Source organism: Mytilus trossulus, chromosome 2 (assembly GCF_036588685.1).
Source record: "Mytilus trossulus isolate FHL-02 chromosome 2, PNRI_Mtr1.1.1.hap1, whole genome shotgun sequence".
NCBI classification, from domain to species: domain Eukaryota; kingdom Metazoa; phylum Mollusca; class Bivalvia; order Mytilida; family Mytilidae; genus Mytilus; species Mytilus trossulus.
Genome location: NC_086374.1, coordinates 2462556 through 2483899, shown reverse-complemented (window position 1 = coordinate 2483899; position 21344 = coordinate 2462556). Strand labels below are relative to the sequence as shown.

Below are 21344 nucleotides of genomic sequence, written 5' to 3'. Positions count from 1 at the left end.
TTTTGATTTTGCCATTTGATTAGGAAATGAACGTTTTGAATTTTACCCGGAGTCCGTTACTTTTTTTTAAAAATTTTCGCGATTCATTGGACAATGTCATGCTCAGGCCTCTCGGTCATAAAACTAAACCCAGTACTCAGAGTACAGAATAAGTGCTCGAAACACAAAATCCAGTTTTTGATTGGTTGATTCTTGAGTCTGAGTACACAAATCGTGCTCGAAAGTTTAATGTTCGCAAGGCCAGATGTAACGTTTTAGTAGTTAGGTCCTCTTTTAAAATCTCTTAAGATGCCATTAGCAAATAGCCAACTATTTTTGGTGTACAGAACGATAATAAGGCGTACATTTCTTTCTAGATTGATTTTTCTGACAATGACCTAATTTAAATAAAGTATTGATAATGTTAAGTTTTCAGTTACTGATATTTTCAGTTAAACTTGATGTTAAAGATTATCAACATAATCTCAATCATGTACATTAAAGTAGGCAAGAAATTTCAGCGTGTGCTTTCTGTTTCAATTTTCATTTTGAACAGGCAATTTCAAATATCTTTGTTCTAATCAGCACATACGCTTGTTTTGTATTGCATATTACAGACTGGTATTAACAAATGGATGTCTTTTAGTGAGTTATTTTGTGTTAGTAGGTTGCAAAAAGGTCTAAACACCGTTAAGTAATGCATCATCCCCATCATAAAACAGTAAAATTAAAGATACCTTCATATTTTAATGAAACTCCCGTCTCAGACATCTATTACAATCACAGACGCTTGTTAAAGAATTTAAGCATTAATTGTCACCTCAAAGTCTTTCTATCCTAAACTATAACGTGGAAGTTCCGGTTGGCATTGTTATCACAAGTGACCTAACATAATCACACCATAATTCTACGAAAATTGTGAACCTCGATCTGAAAAAAAGAGACATAACTTTAAAATTTTAATGATTTATCACTCTGAAAAAAATTATGCTAGACAACACATGAAAGATAGGGAAAGAAAGACTAAAATACCGTTTCTGCAGAAGTTCAAGCCCTGAGGTCTTTGGTAAAAATTCGAATAAATACATAAGAATTAAGCATGTCTATGGACACTGATTGTCATGTTGAAATTGTTTTTGCAAAAGACCAAAAAGAAAGTAAACACCTTAATCGTCCATTGACCTATCTAGATACCCAAATAAGTGTCCTTTTAAAATAACTTATTTTTTTGGTCGTTGTCGACCAAATAGTAAATGAAATTTCATTATATTACTAACATATTGTCTATAATCAATCAAATCTTGACTACCTTCTCAAGATGTGGTGTGAATCAGATGTGGATGCCGAGACGCTGACTTTGCATCAAAGATCTAAATCCCTGACCTCGACTTTATTTCATGGATCAGTGATCAAGGCTTTCATAGATCAATGACCAAGGCCCTTGATCACTGATTCATGCAATAAGTTCGGGGCCAGGTGAACCTTGTCTGATTCATTAGACCTTGCTTGGAAAATGACAAATATTATGTATATTTTATTTCACATGTAAAATACTCCCCAGTGAGTATTCGAGTGACCATATTCGTCCCTTCGTAAATTTTACGGACGCCATCACGAGTTGGTTGACCGTCATGGAATAATCGTTTCACAGATGATATTGGATATGTTCCTTATGTCGTAACTACAATGCCCTTCTCTTTTCAGTTGCGGGGGTTTAACATGTTCGCGGGATCCCAATCCTCCTTCTTACCGGGACAGTCGTGGTATTTGTAATTCCCAACAACAAAAAGACACAAAATACAGATCTGAGAGTACTCACAGTTACTGACAGCTATTTCAAAGCCACTAACAACAAGGAAAAAAAATCATGTATCGAAGACTTAATTATCAATCAGTACACATTCAACATCCAATGGATTTAGCGTAAAGACGTCACGAACCTCAAAGAGTCACGAACAGTCAGAGAAAAAACACGACCTTGTGCAATATCAAGATACAGATATCGAAATATTGTATATCCATGAATGTGTATATGTACATTGTATATAACAATTAAATTTAGTTTGCTTGTAATTTTACTAATAACAAAATCAATATTAATACCAATAACACAATATTCAATGATCTCATTACTGTGTTGAATTGGTACCCTTTAAAATAAGTTTATTTAAAGAATCGATCACTTTACCAGAATCGTTTTTTTTGGGCACGGTAAACAACATCTCTGTAAAAATGAGGATGTTATATCCCGTTTGAAAATAAGTTTTTTACAGGTACAACCAAACTTCAAAACCAAATATTTATATCTATAAAATCGTCCCTTTTGTCGTAAATTTTAGTGTGGAGTTTGCCTTTTAAAACTGAAATATATAAATCTAAGAAAGGACATTTAATACGGTTTACATTTGATTTCTTTAAAGTTGGTTCCTTTGGGTAAATTTCGGCAGCATATTCAGAAAATTCTGGATTATTTAACGAAAATATATCATCAAGATAAGTTAACGTAATGTGTTGTTGAATTTATCAATTAAATGCAATTAAGACGGGCTCTACTGAGTTTGGTCATAAATTGTGATTCATAACAGTACAAATACAAGTCTGCTACTAGTATTAAAGGGGATGCAATTAGTGCCCATAGGAATGCATACAACCTGTCGATAATCTTTGTTAACGAAACAAACATACATATTAGCAAAGAGAAAATTAACAGCTTCACTTATCTCTTCATTCTTAAGTAAGTATATCTAGCATATTTACCTTTCTCAATGAAGACTTCAAATAAGTTGCAGATTTTAGTCTTGTCGTGTAAAGAATTAGTGCCCAATTATTAAAAACTTGAAATAAAATGTATGAAATTGAAATGAAAATTATCATAAGCTTTAATTATTCTTTACCAATTAAATACAGTTCATTTTATGATGGTCATAATAGCATCTAATGTACAGCGATCTTAGGAGAGATTTGATTTACAGTCTTGGACTTGCCATATGATAATCCTATTAAAGAAAACCAAAAGATTGTCCTAACCTATGACTTTTTCGAAAACTAGTGCCCATGGCCATGAAAATAATTAAACATGTTTGAATATAGCCCGACTCGCTCGATTTAACATTTAAATTTAACAATAACACATACAAATAAAACCTTTTCTAGTTTTTGTTCACCTATCTATATATGTGTATTTGTTAAAGGCATTTAAAGGGTTTTGATAATAATGGATTAAATGAAAAGTATAAATAGACAAAAATGAATTTAAACTATAAAAAGTGACAGTTATGTACGTTCAATTATGTGGTCATGTTTGTATACTAGCTATGTGTATTATGATTTGACTTGATTGATACATTTTGGGTAAAAATGTGAATTTCGAAATTTAGTGGAAGTAGAAGGACTTCACGTAAGTTTGTAATGTACATTTACTTTTCATTAACATATTTCCTTTAAAGGTCAAAAGTAGCAGAAACGGTATAGATTTTCAACTAGACAAACAAGATTATTATTCATTTATAAGACTTGTAAGATGTTTCTGTGAAATGATGGAAACTATGTAGGTTTATCTTATTATTACCACTATTTTTATACATTCAAAATAGTATTTAATTGATTCAAGAGCATTGCGATTATTAATAGTTGGAATATGATGTGATGTACATTTTTGAAGACCGTACGGTGACCAATGGCTGTTAATTTCTGTGTCATTTGATCTCGTCAGAAACATGCATATTGACTATTTTGTTCCTGGGGGTCTTGTGGAGATTTTTCTCATTGGCAATCATACTACATCTTTTTTATGCAAAGTTTAATTCAATCGACGAACGGTAAGTGTTGGTAGATACACCGCTAATTTAGCTCTTTACGGAGATGTACAACCGTAAAACTTGTCTAGCGTGTGTAGGAAGGACTTGGTCACGATAACGATTGATTGTAGACATAATTAACCAAATTTTATTTTGGATAATAGATTTAGTTTTCGTGAAGTCAAGAACTAGAACTGAAGGGAAAATAATAAGTTTAAAGATCTAAACCAATATTGTAAAATAACATATAAATTGTTCTTTCAAAGTATGAATCAATGATATTGAGAACACATTATTAGTTGTGAGCAAGAGTAAATGGCTTTCAAATAGTTATTAGCTTATAATAACAGTAAACTTACTTGTTATTTTTATGAAATACTTCTTAAGAGAAAGTGTCTCACAATCTCGTAATGATTGAACAGTTTTTTGGTTTTTTTTTCTTAATATATGAATGTTCAGTGTTTGAGTGTGGGGAAGGTTGCGAGGATCCCCCTTATTTGACGATCAACGTTTGATTAGTTAGTGTTACTTTCTCGTGCTACTTTACTTCTGTTAAAAAAAAAGTTTTTAGAGAAATAAAGGCAACAGTCTCGGGGGGGGCTTCCTATACTTCCTATGTAATGACTGGTAGGGATGAGCCGCTGGAATAGGTCACTATTTCATGCTTCATGATATATGAAAAGGGTGAGAAATTCAGATTAAATATATCAATAGGTTTATATCAATAGCTTGATAATATCACTTGCTGGATTTATATTATAAGTATCTGAAACTAATCAAATGTTCGTATTTATTTTTGATGGGTTAAACCTCAGTCGTAAATGCATCAGCTATTTGTCAAACTAATTAAACTCTATTTATTCAATGTGGTATTTCCACTGAGGTTAGATATATATGCAATAAATCCAATCATTTTGACATTTCCACCTAATTAACATTGAAAGGTTTGCATACATGAAACAAGTCCATGAAACTTTTGAAGAAATTCCATAGCATAGTGTTAGCGTCCTTCAAGAGGCAACGACAAATCAGTTTTTAATTAATGTAAACTCAGTAAAAGTGGTACTATCTGAAGTGTTACTACATTTATCTGATAAAACAATATTTATTGTCTTTTCAAATTAAAATTTCTTCGTAATTAAAGCCATTGAAGTTATAAAAGGGGCAAATAGAGGAGTGAAGAATGTATTGGAAAAGCAAGGTGTGATTATTGCGACTGCGTTGCATCTAAACAAAAACGTAAGATGAGCGGGACCTCAATTTTTTTGTAAACTCTAATGTACAAGAAGATGAAAAATATCCAAATATATCTATAGGTCTGTTTTTTATTCATTAATATATGACAAGGTAGATATTTTTGATAAACCAAATATATGAAAAGGGTGGGGTACTTGATGTCTCAGCTGCTCACCCCTACCCAAAAAAAATTGAAGTGGCCCCCCGAGGCAACAGTAGTATACTGCTGTTCGAAACCCACAAATCGATAGAGAAAAACCAAATCCGGATTATAAACTAAAACTTAGGGAAATAGTTATCAAAGGTACCGGGATTATAATTTAGTACGCCAGACGCGCGTTTCGTCTACATAAGACTCATCAGTGACGCTCATATCGAAATAGTTATAAACCAAACATCTATTTAGTTATTGACATGGATTTTCTTTTTCAGGTATGTGTTTTCTTAACTTGGATTACACTCATTCTGTTAAACAAAAATGGCAACCAAATCAGTCGCCCAGGTATCAGTTATAGCAGTATTAATCATATGTGTCGGGTGTTACTTCTTGTACAGTAACGTTTTGTCTTCAGGTAATTAAAAAAATTCTCACGTTAATTTCTTGCTTACAGAGATTGGGTAATATAAAACGAGCAACCGCTTGATATTGTTTTCTCGCCTGCGAAAAAAAATAATTCTCAATTTAATATTATTTACAATACACAAAGATGTTTAACATTCAAAGAAGTATGAACCTTTAGTACAGACACGAACATAACGAACGAGTGCGGAAATACCTAGATTGGGTCAAAGGAATACCACCATCGAAGCATCAGGCAGTATAGTAAGAGAATTTTGTTAGAATTTTGTAAAGCAAATACAAATATCATCAAGATTACGATAAGTCCATTTAATTAGATAAGAACACCTTTGTTTGATTAGAATGTGTTGCAAATAAACTCATCATAGATACCAGGACTACATTTTGTATATACGCCATGTAGTGTAGTGGGTCGATAAGTAATAATTGGTTGTTAACTGAAATGAACGCACCGTCGAATTCATATCTTAGAAAACGGGAAAGTACGGAAGAGTTGTAAATTTTATTTGGTCTCGTCGATCTGGATGACGATTTGAGAATTTAATGCACTTGGTTTTGACAATATAAATAATCAAGTTTTAAGTTTATAGATGTCAAAGTTTTATATCAGTTATTTTCAGCACTAGGAATAACTAGTCCATATTCTCCTTCGATTTGTTTATATTTCACTTGATGTTTAATATATTCAATACTTGTTTTCTTCTTGACATTAACACTCTCTATTTTATAAGACTGCATGATGCCAATAATTGTCTCTTGGTTTTTTTGTCGCGATCTCACATTTCCTTGTAGTTTCATGCAATTCAATATATGAGTTATTTTTCGTTGGCAGGTGTTTTATATTACGGCGGACAAATGTCATGTACAAAAGGAGTAGAACAAAATCAACATTTACCAGTAATCTATGTAATAACTCCGACATACAAACGATTGACTCAAATTCCTGAACTGACAAGACTCGGGAACACGTTGAGGAACGTACCAGCAGTTCATTGGATCGTAGTAGAAGAAGGAAACAGAACCTTAGAGGAAGTAAGACAACTGTTAACGAAGATAGACATTCAATTTACATACTTATCTGCCACACCATATAAACACGTACCAAACACTCTCAAAGGAATTCACCAAAGGAATAAAGCAATATTTTGGTTGCGGAACAATATCGATATGTCTAAAGATGGAGTGGTTTACTTCGCTGACGATGATAACACATATGATTTGGAAATCTTCACAGAAGTAAGTTACTAATTCTGATTAATAGCATACTCAGAGTGTGAATATTAAGTTACTGACTTTTTGTATAATCACAAAGAAGTAATCTAGTATGTGGCTTAACGTCTATGTCGTCGTTCTAATTAGTACCGAACATGACCTATTCCAGTTTATAACTGTTTTGTCGAGTGTGAATTTAATTGTAGGTTTATGGACCTCGTTTCATATAATTGTTTGAATTTCAAGATTATCTATACGTCACAAAAATACGTTACTACTTGTTATTTGCTGTGCTGTTGTTACAGGAAGCTGATGATTGTTGATCTGTGGTTTACATGTTATATAATTTTTCAATGCGTTCATCTGTGCTGAGTGTTCATGAGTTTGTTTGTACTGTAATCCTGTCACATCGTGTAGTCATTTTTGCGATCGTGCCGTATAAGCAAGAAGTTCGGCTAGCCATAAAACCAGGTTAAACACATATTTGTTTCTCTTAAAAATGTCCTTTGCCTGTAACCAAGTAAGGAATATGACAGTTGTTATCAAATAGTCCGTTTCTATGTTTGTTGGCATTTGCTTTTGTTGCACTGTTTCTGTTGGTCCTTTGTTTTCTTATATTTGATGTGTTTCACTTTGTTTTAATGCGTAACTCGGCTTTGTTTGATCTCAAATCATTTATGACTTATGAACAGCAGTATACTACTGTTGCCTTTTTACTGACTATTGGCATAATGATAAAGAAGAAAGTTGCCGACTATTGGAATGGAAGGGAAAATGTTAGCAATGTTTTCGTAAAGCTAACTATGATAGGAATCGTTATATAAATATGGTTTTTTGGCAGTATAAACACATTGGTTAAGAATATTATAATGCTTTGTCCAATCAGGCCGTACACTATATTGTCGAAATGTATTTAAAGGAATTTACTTCAAATAAATCATAATTATGATTATCAACAGTAATAACTGTTTTCTAATATTTAAATACTTCAGTTTCAAAAGGGAATCTAAATGCAATTATGTTATTTTTCTTTGTTTTTGACGGTGATATTACCCTGGTTTCATCTTTTCATGATTATTTATCCCAACTCGTTCGCTAACATCATCTATATATACCAATGGTAAATCATTAAGTCAGGGATGTTTGTTATCACAACATACTAAAACCTTAATTACAATCTTTCATTTGTACACAGATTAAGTTCTGAAGTTAGGTTGTATCTGTAGATAAAGGCAACAGCAGTATACCGCTGTACCAACAAATCATAAATCGATAGAGAAAAAACAAATCCGGGTTACAAACAAATATAAAAGAACTACGACAAAACAGACATAACACCAAAATGTAAAACACACAGAAACGAACTATTATGTAACAATGGCCATTTTACTGACTTGGTACAGGGCATTTTCTGAAAAAAAGGTGGGTTGAACCTGGTTTTTTGGCATGCCGAACCTCACGCTTTAATTGCATTGTAACTATAACATTAAAATTAAAACATTACACGAAAATGAAAACTTATTAACAGTGGGATATCACATGCAAATTTGTATGGTGATGTAGCCCGCAAATTAAATTTAGATACGATTCATGTAAAGTTATCGTTTTTTGATAATCTTTTTATCAAAGGTATCAATTTAATACTTAAAACTTGTGCAATCCCGCCAAATTTTGTATATGCCTGTCCAATGATTGCCTTTTATTGCTGTTTATCATTTTTGCTGTTGTTTTTCTTTTTCTGAAATAAGTAAGTGATTTTGAAAGTCATATGGTGACCTATATATGGTTTCTAACTGTGACAACATTTGATCTCTGATGGAAAGTTTTTTCATAAATTGTCAATCACCTTACCTCTACCTATTGCTATACACACCTTTTGTTTTAGATGAGATACACAAAAAAGATTTCAGTATGGCCCGTGGGATTTGTTTCTAAAAAGAAATACCAGACACCGATCCTCGACAATGGAAAGGTTTGTGTTTTTATTTAATAAGCCATGCAGATAATGATTTACATGCAGGGAAACAGATAATTCTAGAATATCAAAAAAGTAACACTCATGCGATTAAGTAAACGAGCTTATATAGATATACACACATACAAGTTATGTATGCAATAAAACATATACATAACTTTGCAGCTTTTGTTCTTACAAGAGAGCGTGTACGAGTTTTTTTTATTTGAAGGGTGTCCGCTTTATGCAAAACTTATAATAAACACTACGGATCGTCAACGACATGAACTACGCTTTTTTTTTTTGTGCTTTTGGGTGTAAAATGGGTATGTTAATTCACAGTCCAGCTTGTAATAGGATTTGTCTTTTGATCCTTTCTAGAAGCAAAAAAGAAAAAAGAAAAAGAGGGACGAAAAATACTAATTTAACATATGGTAAACATTGCATCGAGTTCGTTCTTGGATCATCTATTTACCGGTTTGTTCGTTTGTGTGTTTAATGAACTCAATCATGACATCTTGCAATTAAAAAACAAGATAAAAAGACAAAATGAGCTTATACTGTAAATCACAATATAATTGCAGGTGGTGAAATTTGATGCATGGAATACGAAACATCGAATGTTTCCAATAGATATGGCTGGATTCGCATTAAATACCAAGACGTTTTATTTCAATGATGATTTGTACTTTCGAAGAACATTTCAAAAAGGTTACCAGGAGTCATCATTTCTAGAAATTTGTTGCACATTAAATGACCTGGAACCAAAGGCCAATGGATGCACAAAGGTAAAAACAGAATTAAATAGATTAATCAAAATGCAAGATGTTTTGTATTCAATGAAAAAAGTTAAAATAAACTAAAGGGCAATGATACTCATCAATAGAAAAACAACGCCTTAAAAAAGCTTATATCCAGTCACTTGCCCTTAAATCTTTACGCAGAAAACTAAGAGTTGAGGATCATGAAGCCAATTATAAACCGATGTGAATTATATAAGTATAAGCGATTCCTGTTTAACTAGTAACACAACTCATTCATGAAGAAAAGAGGGACTGTAACCAGGCGAACTTATCCTTGATTATATTATAGGCACGTATCATGTAAAAGGACGATCACTCCATTCTAAGGGGGGACCTTAATTTTAAATTGCTTCATAGTTACATTATTTCTTTTAAATTTACACACTTTATTCTACATTTTGTCGGGCAGAGATTTCATTTCTAGCTTGTCGTAAGCAATCATTATTTCCAATTCTTTCAAATGTCAGTTTGTTCGTTTTTGAAATCTTTATCCACAACAGAAAGTTAAAGGATGTTTGTCCCCTAACGGTCCCTTGAGTCAAGATGGCGTCCCGTTGCAGGGAATATATGTTAAATAGATACAACAGCATATCAATACAAGGAACATTTTACATGTAATAACAAAATTTGTAATGTGTTAACACTATATTGTAGATATAGCAACGAAAACATATTAACACCATAGCATTGTCTATACTTTTCTAAGGTCCTGATATCAAGTATTTTCAATTTGTAATTGTAGGTTCTTGTATGGCATACTAAAACGAAGGATCCATTAGTTTATCGTGCAAGTTATAATGACACAGAGTCAGAAACTGAATAATAAAAGGAGATCAGGACTTGTTGGGGGTAATGGGAATGGTTGTAATTAAATATTGTTATTGTTTTGACTTGTGTTATTATGTTCCATTTTGAATATAGAAATTAATGCAAACAGCCAATATTGTAAACTCGAAGGTGAGTTAACAATTCACAATAAAGCAAGAAAATATTCATAGGTAATAAAAAACATCTGCAAAAAAATAACAACAACATAAACACAAAAAAATACTCGGTACGTTTAATAAGAAGCACTCAATGCGTTGCTAACGACAGGTTTAAATCCGGATATACATTGCTTTTGGTGAAGATATTTCGTGTGTTACAGTAGTGTGGACAACATGAGTTGGCGACTACTAAAATGCACGATACATTTGGTTGTCTTTGAACAGCTAATCAGGAAGGCATATACAAATCATTTCAAGAATTGATTACCTGCTGGAATGTTAATGACCATTATCAGTAGAAGAAATGAAGTTATGTTCCCGACCGACATTCGGTAAAAATTTCCACAGAAAAAATAGAAATAAAACGAAGTGGTATGATTGCCAATGAGACAATTCCCACAAGAAACCAAACAACATAGAAGTTAACAAGTATATGTCATCGTACGGCCGTCAACAATAAGCAAAACTGAATAGTCAGCCCAACATGACAGGCTCTTGACTTAGGAGTTCAGTTGTTTTTTTAATTTGCGAAGGGCGCCGGTGTGTGTGGAGAAAACCGTCGATCTTCGACAGGAGACTTGACAACCCTATACAATAGCTGTTATAACTTCGTTGTTATAAATGTATATTGTTAGCATGCATACAGAACAAGAGATAAAAAAACCAGGTGTAATCTAGCAAGACTGTTGTTATTTTGTATATTGTTAGCATACATACCGTACATGGGGCATACTACGGATGTTATATAGCACATGTAGCAAGAGGTATGTTGTTCATGTGATAACTTTATGATGACTGATCGAGTATTTGGTAGAAGTAATTGTTGAAAACGTATATGTTTCATTCCATTGGCTGATATATGATGCAGCGATTAGTTTTGGAAGGCAATATGAATAACTTTCATTTATGTCAGAGGTTTAGCTAGCTATCACACCAGGTTCAATCGACCATTTTCTACATAAGAAAATGACTGTACCAAGTCAGGAGTATGACATTTTGTATCCATTTGTTTGAAGTGTTTGAGCCTTTGAGTTTGCAACTTTATTAGGTGTCCGTTTTGAATTTTCCTCGGAGTTCAGTATTTTTGTGATTTAACTGTTTCCAGGAGTGTCAGAAAGTATTTAATTTTGAATTACGAACGCCTAGTTCATAGTACACAAAGCCCTTCGATTCAGGTGATCTTTGAACGATAAATGTTGATATCCTTATTAGAGAAGGTAACCATTACCACGTTTGGATATTTTGATTTTACGGCCATTAAAAGTTTAATGTAGGTGTATAATTTGAGGTTCTTGATATCTGATGTACTTGTATATGTCATGTATATACTAGAATAGTATCACGCGGACACCCAGTTGAAATTAAAACTATTTGTTAGAGAAGGTAAAAAAGCCAAATTGGTATATTTGAATTGTTTACATCTATTTCTATGGGCTTTAAAATGTTTATTAATGGTGTATAATTGAGGATTTTGTGCATCTTTTATAAGTGTTTGTACTTAAAGTAGGGTACAGAGTTCCGAAATATTTGTTAACTTTTGAATTATAGAAAAATTTTCATAAACCAGGCGATTTAGGTAGATGCAAATACGAAGTGGATCTTTTTTGTGCATAATCGTTTAATCACCGGCAACAGTTTTTATGAGAAAACAATCCGATAAATGGAAAACAATTTCATCGAAAAGAATAAGTCGAGTGTATCTTTTTATGTTCAGGCGTGTTTGAGTTGACTACTCGTCCTTGACAACGTATAAAATAACAATATTTAATACATCACCTCGCTTCGGCTGCTCTGTTTATATGTTTAGACTGCAGGTTGATTAAATAACATTAAAAATTTATAGTACTAAGAATGATATATATGGTCAAGTGAAATACCTTTCTAATGAGTCATAGCAATAACGTAAATCGCCCTTCTACGTTTTTCTTTTTTTTTCAATTTTCTTTTCAATTCTAAAAATTACACCTGGTAACCGATCATACCATAGTTCTATTTATGTGAAGTGACATGGAGTTCAATCTTTTTGTTAATACTTTTATACTTAATATACGTGTGTTCCCTTTGACATCACTTAGCCAATAGACATCAATAGTTAAGTATCGTCACGTTAGGTAATTGTAGGTTGATTATACAGTGTTGAATGTACAGTGTTATTGTTTAGAATATAAATATACAGTTAATACTATAAGATCCTATAAGCACCGTAGGTATGAACATGTTCTATAAGCTACAATAAAAACCACAAAAACTGCCGTAAATTTGAATAAATCTCCTGTGGTTTTCAATCTGATGATTTTTTTCTTCCTTTTTACATTACGAAAAACGTTGTTTCTTTCCCCTTAAAGTAAATGGCACTGAATCTGTTTCTATATTTCATTTGGATATCCCAGGTTTATGTTTATCTCATTTAACAGTGTCATGATCCTCGTTTTCATTGCATTCCTCAATATCTATCTGTTTTGTTGTGTCATCAGGATCATTTGCATGATACGAAACGGGTTCTAGAAAAAAAAGCATGTTCATTCATACAAACTGGAATGCCGTTTTAAAAATATGACACCGTCAATGCTCTTCATTTTTGTACTGGTTTAGCCTTAGTTATAGATACTTTCTTCTGAGCATCTCTGATGAGTCTTGTAATATAGCTTTTTTTTACCTTTACCAGCTTCCTACTAGAAGTAAATTTTAAACTTCAATACTACTACAGTTATTACTAAGTTTACGAGGAATAAAGTGTGAATTGCCAAATTTCCCCAAAAATTTGCCTGGTATGTATATTTATCTTTATCATAACTTTAATCAAAATTTTACATTCAATACTCCAAACAAAAATATTATATTTCATACATGTAGTATAATCTTACATGTAAAACATTTGTCGTGCTAATCAAAATAAATACTTATATGTCTAACGCATCACTGATGTACATGCAACTTACCTTTTGATATTCGACAAGATAGCCTCTTAAAGATTTGCAAGTAGCCGTTCTTGAAATCTGGAAATCTGAATGCATATATGACTGGATTACATGCGCTACTGGAAAACCCAAAGCAATAAGCCTAAAAATTAGTTTGCATTTGTTTTAAAAAGCAAAAAGTGTGCGTTCATTCTTTTTTGTTTTGACGCAAATAACACTATGAATTAATGCTATGGTGCGAAGGAGTGAAATAGTTTTTACCAACGATTTTATCAGTGTAAGCGATTTTTTGCACCACTAATAATAAAAGTAGTAACTGTCTTATTTTCAGGTTTTCCTTCTTGTCGCGACACAGCCAACTGTGTATTGGCGTATAGTTTCATCAACATTAACCAATCAATCAATCAACCAACCAACCAACTAATCAATTATTCAATCAATCAATCAACCAATCAATCAATTAAACGATCAATAATAAAATATTTAAGATCATTAAAGCAACAGATAAATCATCAATCGACAACTTATACTAATGTAGTTGTAACATTAGTTTTAATACACATATAATCTTCATAAAAAGACAACTTATAATCCCAATGTTTCACCAACACGAGGTCAGTAAATAACAATACATACAGTGGGTACTAGCTGATAGTCCATTAAAAGCAACCCTAATCAAAAACACAGTAAATAACAATAAATACAGTGGGTACTAGCTGATAGTCCATTAAAAGCAACCTTAATCAAAAACAACAGGTCAGTCCATCAACAGCTAACAGCTACGACATATATGTGTTTGTAAGAAAAACAGAGAGAAAGTGACAATTTCTCATGTGTTTGTTATACTTGCGAGATCATATAGTATTAAATATTGAAAAGTGATATATTTGAATCTATTGGTTTTGTCCTCTAGTTTTGTAGCTTGGTACTTGTTGACGGATATCGTCCCACGCCTTAAGCAGAACAGGTTTTTTTTGCTCTTTGGTCGGGCTGTTATCTCTTTGACACATTCTTTGTTTCCATTTCCCAAATTAATATCATATACTATAACTTTGTTTCAACAATATAACATATTACAATAAATTAATAGTACGCTGCATGTTGATTTTGACATTTTCATTCAACAGCCCATGTCTTTCTTTCTTGCTGTTTCAGATATTATTCGGATTAAAAATTTATAGGTAAATAATAAAGTCATGACTCATTATTTCCTCATTATAGAAATGATCAAAGGTTAATTTTATTTTACTTACCAAAGGATTCATGAAAGCTGGAATTGTCTTTCTGTCAATTGTGAAAAATATGAAGCTTGTGTAGATCATGTATGGAAGCCAGCATATAATAAAACAACTTAAGATGATAACTAAGGTATGAATGACGGCCTTTTCATTTACATCCTTTCGATCCGAACGGCTCCTAATATCTTTTTGTTGTTTTGATGACTTGCGTCGAAATACTGCATCATCCTTTATTATAGAGTATATCCTCGAATACATTATTATCATAATAATGAGAGGCATCATGAAATTCAACATTAAATTTCCTGAAGATAATACAACTGACTTAATATTAAGAAACGGATACTTTGGTCCACACTGTATAGTTTTAGCTTTGTATTCGCCTCCGCTCAGGTACAAAGTAGTGAGGAGAGCAAAGAAAATTCCCCATCCCCACGACGCTACAATCATCGTATAACATGCAGATTTACTAACTGGAATTACATTACATTCGGATAAACGCTTAACAGATAAGTATTTATGAATGCTTATGTACATCAAACTGTGAACAGATGTGAACAAAAATGTTGCGTTTAGAAAAAGATTAACATTGCATAAAAAATCTCCCAAATCCCAATGCTCTTGTATAAGTGTGTATAGAGACACAGGAGCAATGAATACTCCGGTCATTATATCAGATATTGCAAGACTAAACAAAAACAAATTCGTGCTGCTGTGTATGTTGCATATTTTTCTATTAAACAAAATCACTGACATAACGAGAATATTTCCTATAATGGAGCATAACAATATGATGATCAACCAAACAGAGAAAAAACTTGTAAGAGCTGGGCCATAGTAATCATCTATGTCAGTCAGATTGGTACTATTTAAAACTGCTGTTGCATTCATTGCCTCCACCATTGTGTCAGTAAACTGTTACATTCATATATCATACAATATAAATCACAAACGATTGTAAAACAAATACGTGTATCAATAGAGTATAGCCATTATGTATCACACGAAATCCTATATATATGTTAAGCAAACACCCTTGTGTTAAGAAACTGTTACAACCAATCGAACCTGAAACGAAACAATTAATATAATTGTAAAATAATCACATTGTGTTAATATACTCTTACAATTATATATGTCATACATCCAGGAAATAATTCACATGTAATTGGAAAACAGCTCATGTCACATAAGTTCACAACCGATTTTGGGTGGGATTCGTGTTAATCAGTCTTTAGAAGGATTTTCATATCCCAGGCATAGATAACCTTTGCCGTACTTGGCACAACTGTTTGACATTTTGGGTCCTCAATGCTATACAACTTTGTTCTTTTTTGGATTTCTAACTAGTTGTATCTGAGCGTCACTGATGAGTTTTATGAAGACGAAACGCGCATCTGACGTATTAGATGATAAGCTTGGTACCTTTGATAACTATTAAGGTTTCAATGTTATGGTTTAATACTTTTGTATGTCTTTTGGTCATTTTTTTTGTCATGTAATTGTCAGCTTGTTTACTATATGTGAGTAATATTTCTTTGGTATATTTCCCCTCTCTTTTGTGATACATATTTCTTTTCGCATAATGGTAAACATTACAACTAGAATCCCCTGGAAAACAATTCCAATCGGAATATGCTTATATGATTGTGACTTCCATCTGTTTTGATCCGAGCACCACTAGTTACACTCGTACAGACAAAACTCGAGTCGGTGTACGAACTGAAAGGCGAAAGATATTAAAGGGACAGTCAAACGCATAGATCGAAAATAAACTGTCAACAACATGGATAAAAAAAAAAAAAGAAAAAAAAGCCAAACATCAGAACACACTACACAAGACATAACACTTAAGACTGAGCAACACAAAACCAACTTATGTTACGTGCTCCGGAAGGGTTAGGAGACCCAAGATGTTACTCCAATAAAATATATTGATACGCATTGCCCGTGATAAAAGAGGTACGAAAGATACTAGAGGGACAGTCAAACTCATATGATGAAATCATAATCTTTCAGTCAGTTTAATTGAAGTCTGGAGCTGGCATGTCAGTTAACTGCTAGTAGTCTGTTGTTATTTATGTATTATTGTCATTTTGTTTATTTTCTTTGGTTACATCTTCTGACATCAGACTCGGACTTCTCTTGAACTGAATTTTAATGTGCGTATTGTTATGCTTTTACTTTTCTACACTGGTTAGAGGTATAGGGGGAGGGTTGAGATCTCACAAACATGTTTAACCCCGCCGCATTTTTGCGCCTGTCCCAAGTCAGGAGCCTCTGGCCTTTGTTAGTCTTGTATTATTTAAATTTTAGTTTCTTGTGTACAATTTGGAAATTAGTATGGCGTTCATTATCACTGAACTAGTATATATTTGTTTAGGGGCCAGCTGAAGGACGCCTCCGGGTGCGGGAATTTCTCGCTACATTGAAGACCTGTTGGTGACCTTCTGCTGTTGTGTGTTTTTTTATTTTGGTCGGGTTGTTGTCTCTTTAACACATTCCCCATTTCCATTCTCAATTTTATCATAAATGGAAAATAAACTGACAACGCCATTGCTAACAAGAACTATCTTTAAAAAAGATATCCGACGTATTTAAATTTGAGTATATTCACCAAAACCCCGCGGAAATCTCACATGTGTAGGTGCGATCTAAATAGTCATGTACGTTCGTACAACAAAGTTTACATTAAAAATTATATAATTGTCCCGAATAAACAGCTGTCATGGATGCAAAGAGCTATTGGAGAAACAATTATTTTAATAAAAATATAAATCTTTGTAAGATCAAGTTCAAATATTTATAGTTTTTCACTTGCTTTCCATCACGATATAATAAACGAGACGTTTTTTCAAACACAACCAAATCAACAATGATGACAGCATTTTGTGCAATCACAGAAAGGATTTTCGAGCATGCGTATTCTGTTGCCATAGTTAAGTGTCCTTAAGTTCAAAGGGCACACACCGAAACTAAACCGACTATGTCGGAAAAATGAAAAGGGCAAACAGACAAACAATAGTACACATGACACAACATTAAAAAGTAAAGAATAAACAACACGAACCCACCACAAACAAGGGGTGATCTTAGGTGCTCCGGAAGGGTAACCAGATCGTCCTCCACATGTGACACTCGTCGTGTTGCTTATGAGATATCAAATCCGGTATATGGTCTAATTCGGTAGGTCACATTTATGAAAGGGAAGGGGATTGTAGTTACGACGTATAGAACATATCCGATATCATTTGTGAACCGGTTATTTCATAACGGTCAACCAACTCGTGATGGCGTCCGTAAAATTTACGAAGAGAGGATTTCAAGTATACCATTTGGAACTCTTGATTAAATAGCTTCCTTGTGAGCAACAACCCTCTATCAAGTAAATCATGATAGGAAATGCAAGCACGGGGATGTCTACACCCTATGCAGGTGCTGCTGGAATGTTGCGACTTAGAAAAAGTTTCCAATTAGAAAGCTAAAATCATCTCTTTTGTCGTAAAGTTTTGTTTTTAATCGACCCTCATTGTCAATTTCTAGATGTAAGTCAAGATATGAGGTCGACTATTTAGATAGAAACTCAAGTGTTTATAAAGTGTCCAAAATCTTTTGTTCGATGAATAATGAGACAGTAACTGGATTCTGATGCAGATGTATTGTCCCACTCCTTGTATCTGAATCTACCAACTAGCATAAGAAATAATTTGTCTTAACGATAACTCGTCCTAATATGTATCACTAATCTCTCCCCCAGCCCCTGCTACTACTCAGTATCTGTAATAATTCTCCACAGCTATACGATTTTTCAGTTCTGGTCATACCATTAAAACGCATATGCGGTATCGACAGAATCATTATATACATATTTTAGGCTGTTTTACGAAATGTTCCCTTGCTGGAATGTTGCGACTTAGAAAAAGTTTCCAATTAGAAAGCTAAAATCATCTCTTTTGTCGTAAAGTTTTGTTTTTAATCGACCCTCATTGTCAATTTCTAGATGTAAGTCAAGATATGAGGTCGACTATTTAGATAGAAACTCAAGTGTTTATAAAGTGTCCAAAATCTTTTGTTCGATGAACCTGAAATTTGAGGCCCAAATCAGCCCTAACCGAGCCTTCTCCTTTATTAAAAGGTCGACCAGAAAAAGTGCGCAGTTGGTTCCAATTGGAATTTCGACAACCTGATGGGAAAATCTACATTGAAAAACTGCAGCCAACTCATCCATATATTGTATACCTGGTATGCATCTTCAGTAAACATTATATCCTGGCGTTTACTTAATAAAATTGAGAATGGAAATGGGGAATGTGTTAAAGAGACAACAACCCGACAAGAGAAAAAATCAACAGCAGAAGGTCACCAACAGGTATTCAATGTAGCGTGAAATTCCCGCACCCGGAGGCGTCCTTTTCAGCTGGCCCCTTAACAAATATATACTAGTTCAGTGATAATGAACGCCATACTAGTTGTACACATTAACAATGAGACAGTAACTGGATTCTGATACAGATGTATTGTCCCACTCCTTGTATCTGAATCTACCAACTAGCATAAGTAATAATTTGTCTTAACGATAACTCGTCCTAATATGTATCACTAATCTCTCCCCCAGCCCCTGCTACTACTCAGTATCTGTAATAATTCTCCACAGCTATACGATTTTTCAGTTCTGGTCATACCATTAAAACGCATATGCGGTATCGACAGAATCATTATATACATATTTTAGGCTGTTTTACGAAATGTTCCCTTGGTCTTTCTGATTGGTAATTTCCGTTCTCAGCGGAGTCGAGTGATATGAAAATATATCGGTAGAAACTAAGGGTGTATGTGATATATTTTTCAAGTTTTGGGGCGGTTTTTATTTAAAGGAAGATTTTTACTAAGATATATATCATACATAGTATTTGTCATCAATAGAGATATTTGAAGGTACCTTTGTGCAAAAGCCAAATTTTGTGATACATTCCACGAAAGGCTTCAAATGTTTATATTTATCAATCTGTTTTAGCAATATGGAAGTCGATTAAAGTAACAAGAAGTATTTCCCATTGACTTCATTACCAGGACAGACAATTATCATAAATGTTACAATATGTTTGATCAGATATTAGTCGAGTTATCTCCTTTAAAATAAGTTTCTTAATGCATTTGATAGAATTTGTATCTCACCTTGCAAGAATATGTATGAATTTCAACATCCTTTTATATCCCATATAAAATATCATAAATTTCTTTTGTGAGCTTCCCACTCATGAATCACATTTTCCATGTTTCATTGACTGGTACTTGAATATATCAATGTATTCAGTACGCATCTTCGGGGATATTGAAATAGAATATTTATTTGATAACTGATAAATTTTTGGTTTCCTGTTTTCAGAGATTTAATGATTAAAATTAAATTTTTCCCACCAAATACTTTTTTCTCAATAGTTATTTCTGATAGTGAAACTGTCAGTTTCCTTAAAAAATCATGCTTTAAATTTACCAAATTTCCGTTTTCCTATTTTCGGAGATTAAATGATAAAATCTTAGTTTTTCTCACATAATTCTTATTTCCCGTCACGTAATTTGGTCAACAATCATGTTTGTAATGTTACAAACAGAGAAATATTCTAATAAATAATGTTTTCATAAATAGCATCAATATTAAAAGTGCAGCTCCTATCCGGAATTTGTAAAACGTTACCAGTCTCTGAGCTGAAGGTTCATGAACAAGGGGTATGTCAAACAACGTCTCGTCTTTTTTCTTAAAAAAATATCGGAAGGTTATAAAAAGCTTGTTGATAAATATTCCGTATCAACTTCCACGAATAATACACAGTGGACTTGAAGTATAGATTAAAATTCTTAGTACTTATTTTTGCGAGCGATTTATTTTCGCGACTTTCGCGAGTAGAAAAATAACGCGAAATAAATCGTCGTGAATATATAAATCTTGGATCTATCCTTACCAAACTGCATCATATTCATTTGACGTGGCTCTGTACTTATAAATTCCGTCATTGTGTTATCATTCTATGGTAACATTTGTGTATACTTGTCTTTCATTTTTGCTGATGTGCATTGTCTCTATGCCTTTTTGTGCTTCTTTGTTTCATATTTGTTAGTATAAGTAATGATTAAGATTATAACACAATGTGAACTACTGTACCCCTATTTTTGACATTATCTTTCCCTATTATAACTGTTTGTTTTGCTTTTATACATAATACCAATTATATTTCAGGCTTATTGCTTGGGGATTGCCAGCAGAGCTTGCAATCCAGTCATATATGCATTCCGGTTTCCAGATTTCAAGAACGGCTACTTACAAATCTTACGGAAGCTTTTTTGTCGAAATCAAAGAGAAGATAAAATAACAGGTACTTTAAAATATGCGTTGACAGCTAAATTTTACAGGCATCAATGGATGAAACTGTAAAACGTCTGACAATGTTGTTTGTTGTTCCCCTATTTTTGACACTTTTACATTTTATGTCTGTTTATATCTTCACGCATCGTTGACAATGTAATGGGATTAAATGCGACTCTCATACAAGTGTGAAGTTCATTTGGCTATAAAACCAGGTTTAAACACCATTTTTTACATAAGAAAATGTCTGTACTAATTCAGGAATATGAGAGTTATTGTC

At 33.0% G+C, this 21344-nt stretch overlaps 2 protein-coding genes across 5 annotated transcripts; one reads left to right on the top strand and one right to left on the bottom strand.

The window, feature by feature from the left end:
- Positions 1–794: 794 nt before the first annotated feature.
- On the bottom strand, positions 795–19986 carry LOC134706258 (trace amine-associated receptor 1-like). 4 transcript variants are annotated; one of them, XM_063565024.1, is made up of 4 exons: positions 19879–19986; positions 14719–15771; positions 13487–13607; positions 12670–13048 (listed from the first exon to the last, which is right to left on the bottom strand). In XM_063565024.1, the coding sequence occupies exons 2-4, from the start codon at positions 15604–15606 to the stop codon at positions 12951–12953; spliced, it is 1107 nt and encodes a 368-aa protein (XP_063421094.1). In that variant the 5' UTR covers positions 15607–15771; positions 19879–19986; the 3' UTR covers positions 12670–12950. The 4 variants fall into 4 exon arrangements, with proteins under 4 accessions (XP_063421097.1, XP_063421094.1, XP_063421096.1 ...); XM_063565026.1 differs by having other exon boundaries at positions 13487–13551; XM_063565027.1 differs by lacking the exons at positions 12670–13048; positions 13487–13607 and adding an exon at positions 795–909.
- On the top strand, positions 3157–10451 carry LOC134706256 (galactosylgalactosylxylosylprotein 3-beta-glucuronosyltransferase 1-like). The gene is made up of 6 exons (XM_063565022.1): positions 3157–3376; positions 5445–5584; positions 6425–6828; positions 8690–8776; positions 9343–9546; positions 10304–10451. Exons 2-6 carry the CDS (start codon positions 5491–5493, stop codon positions 10382–10384), a joined length of 870 nt encoding a protein of 289 aa, XP_063421092.1. The 5' UTR covers positions 3157–3376; positions 5445–5490; the 3' UTR covers positions 10385–10451.
- Positions 19987–21344: the final 1358 nt, after the last annotated feature.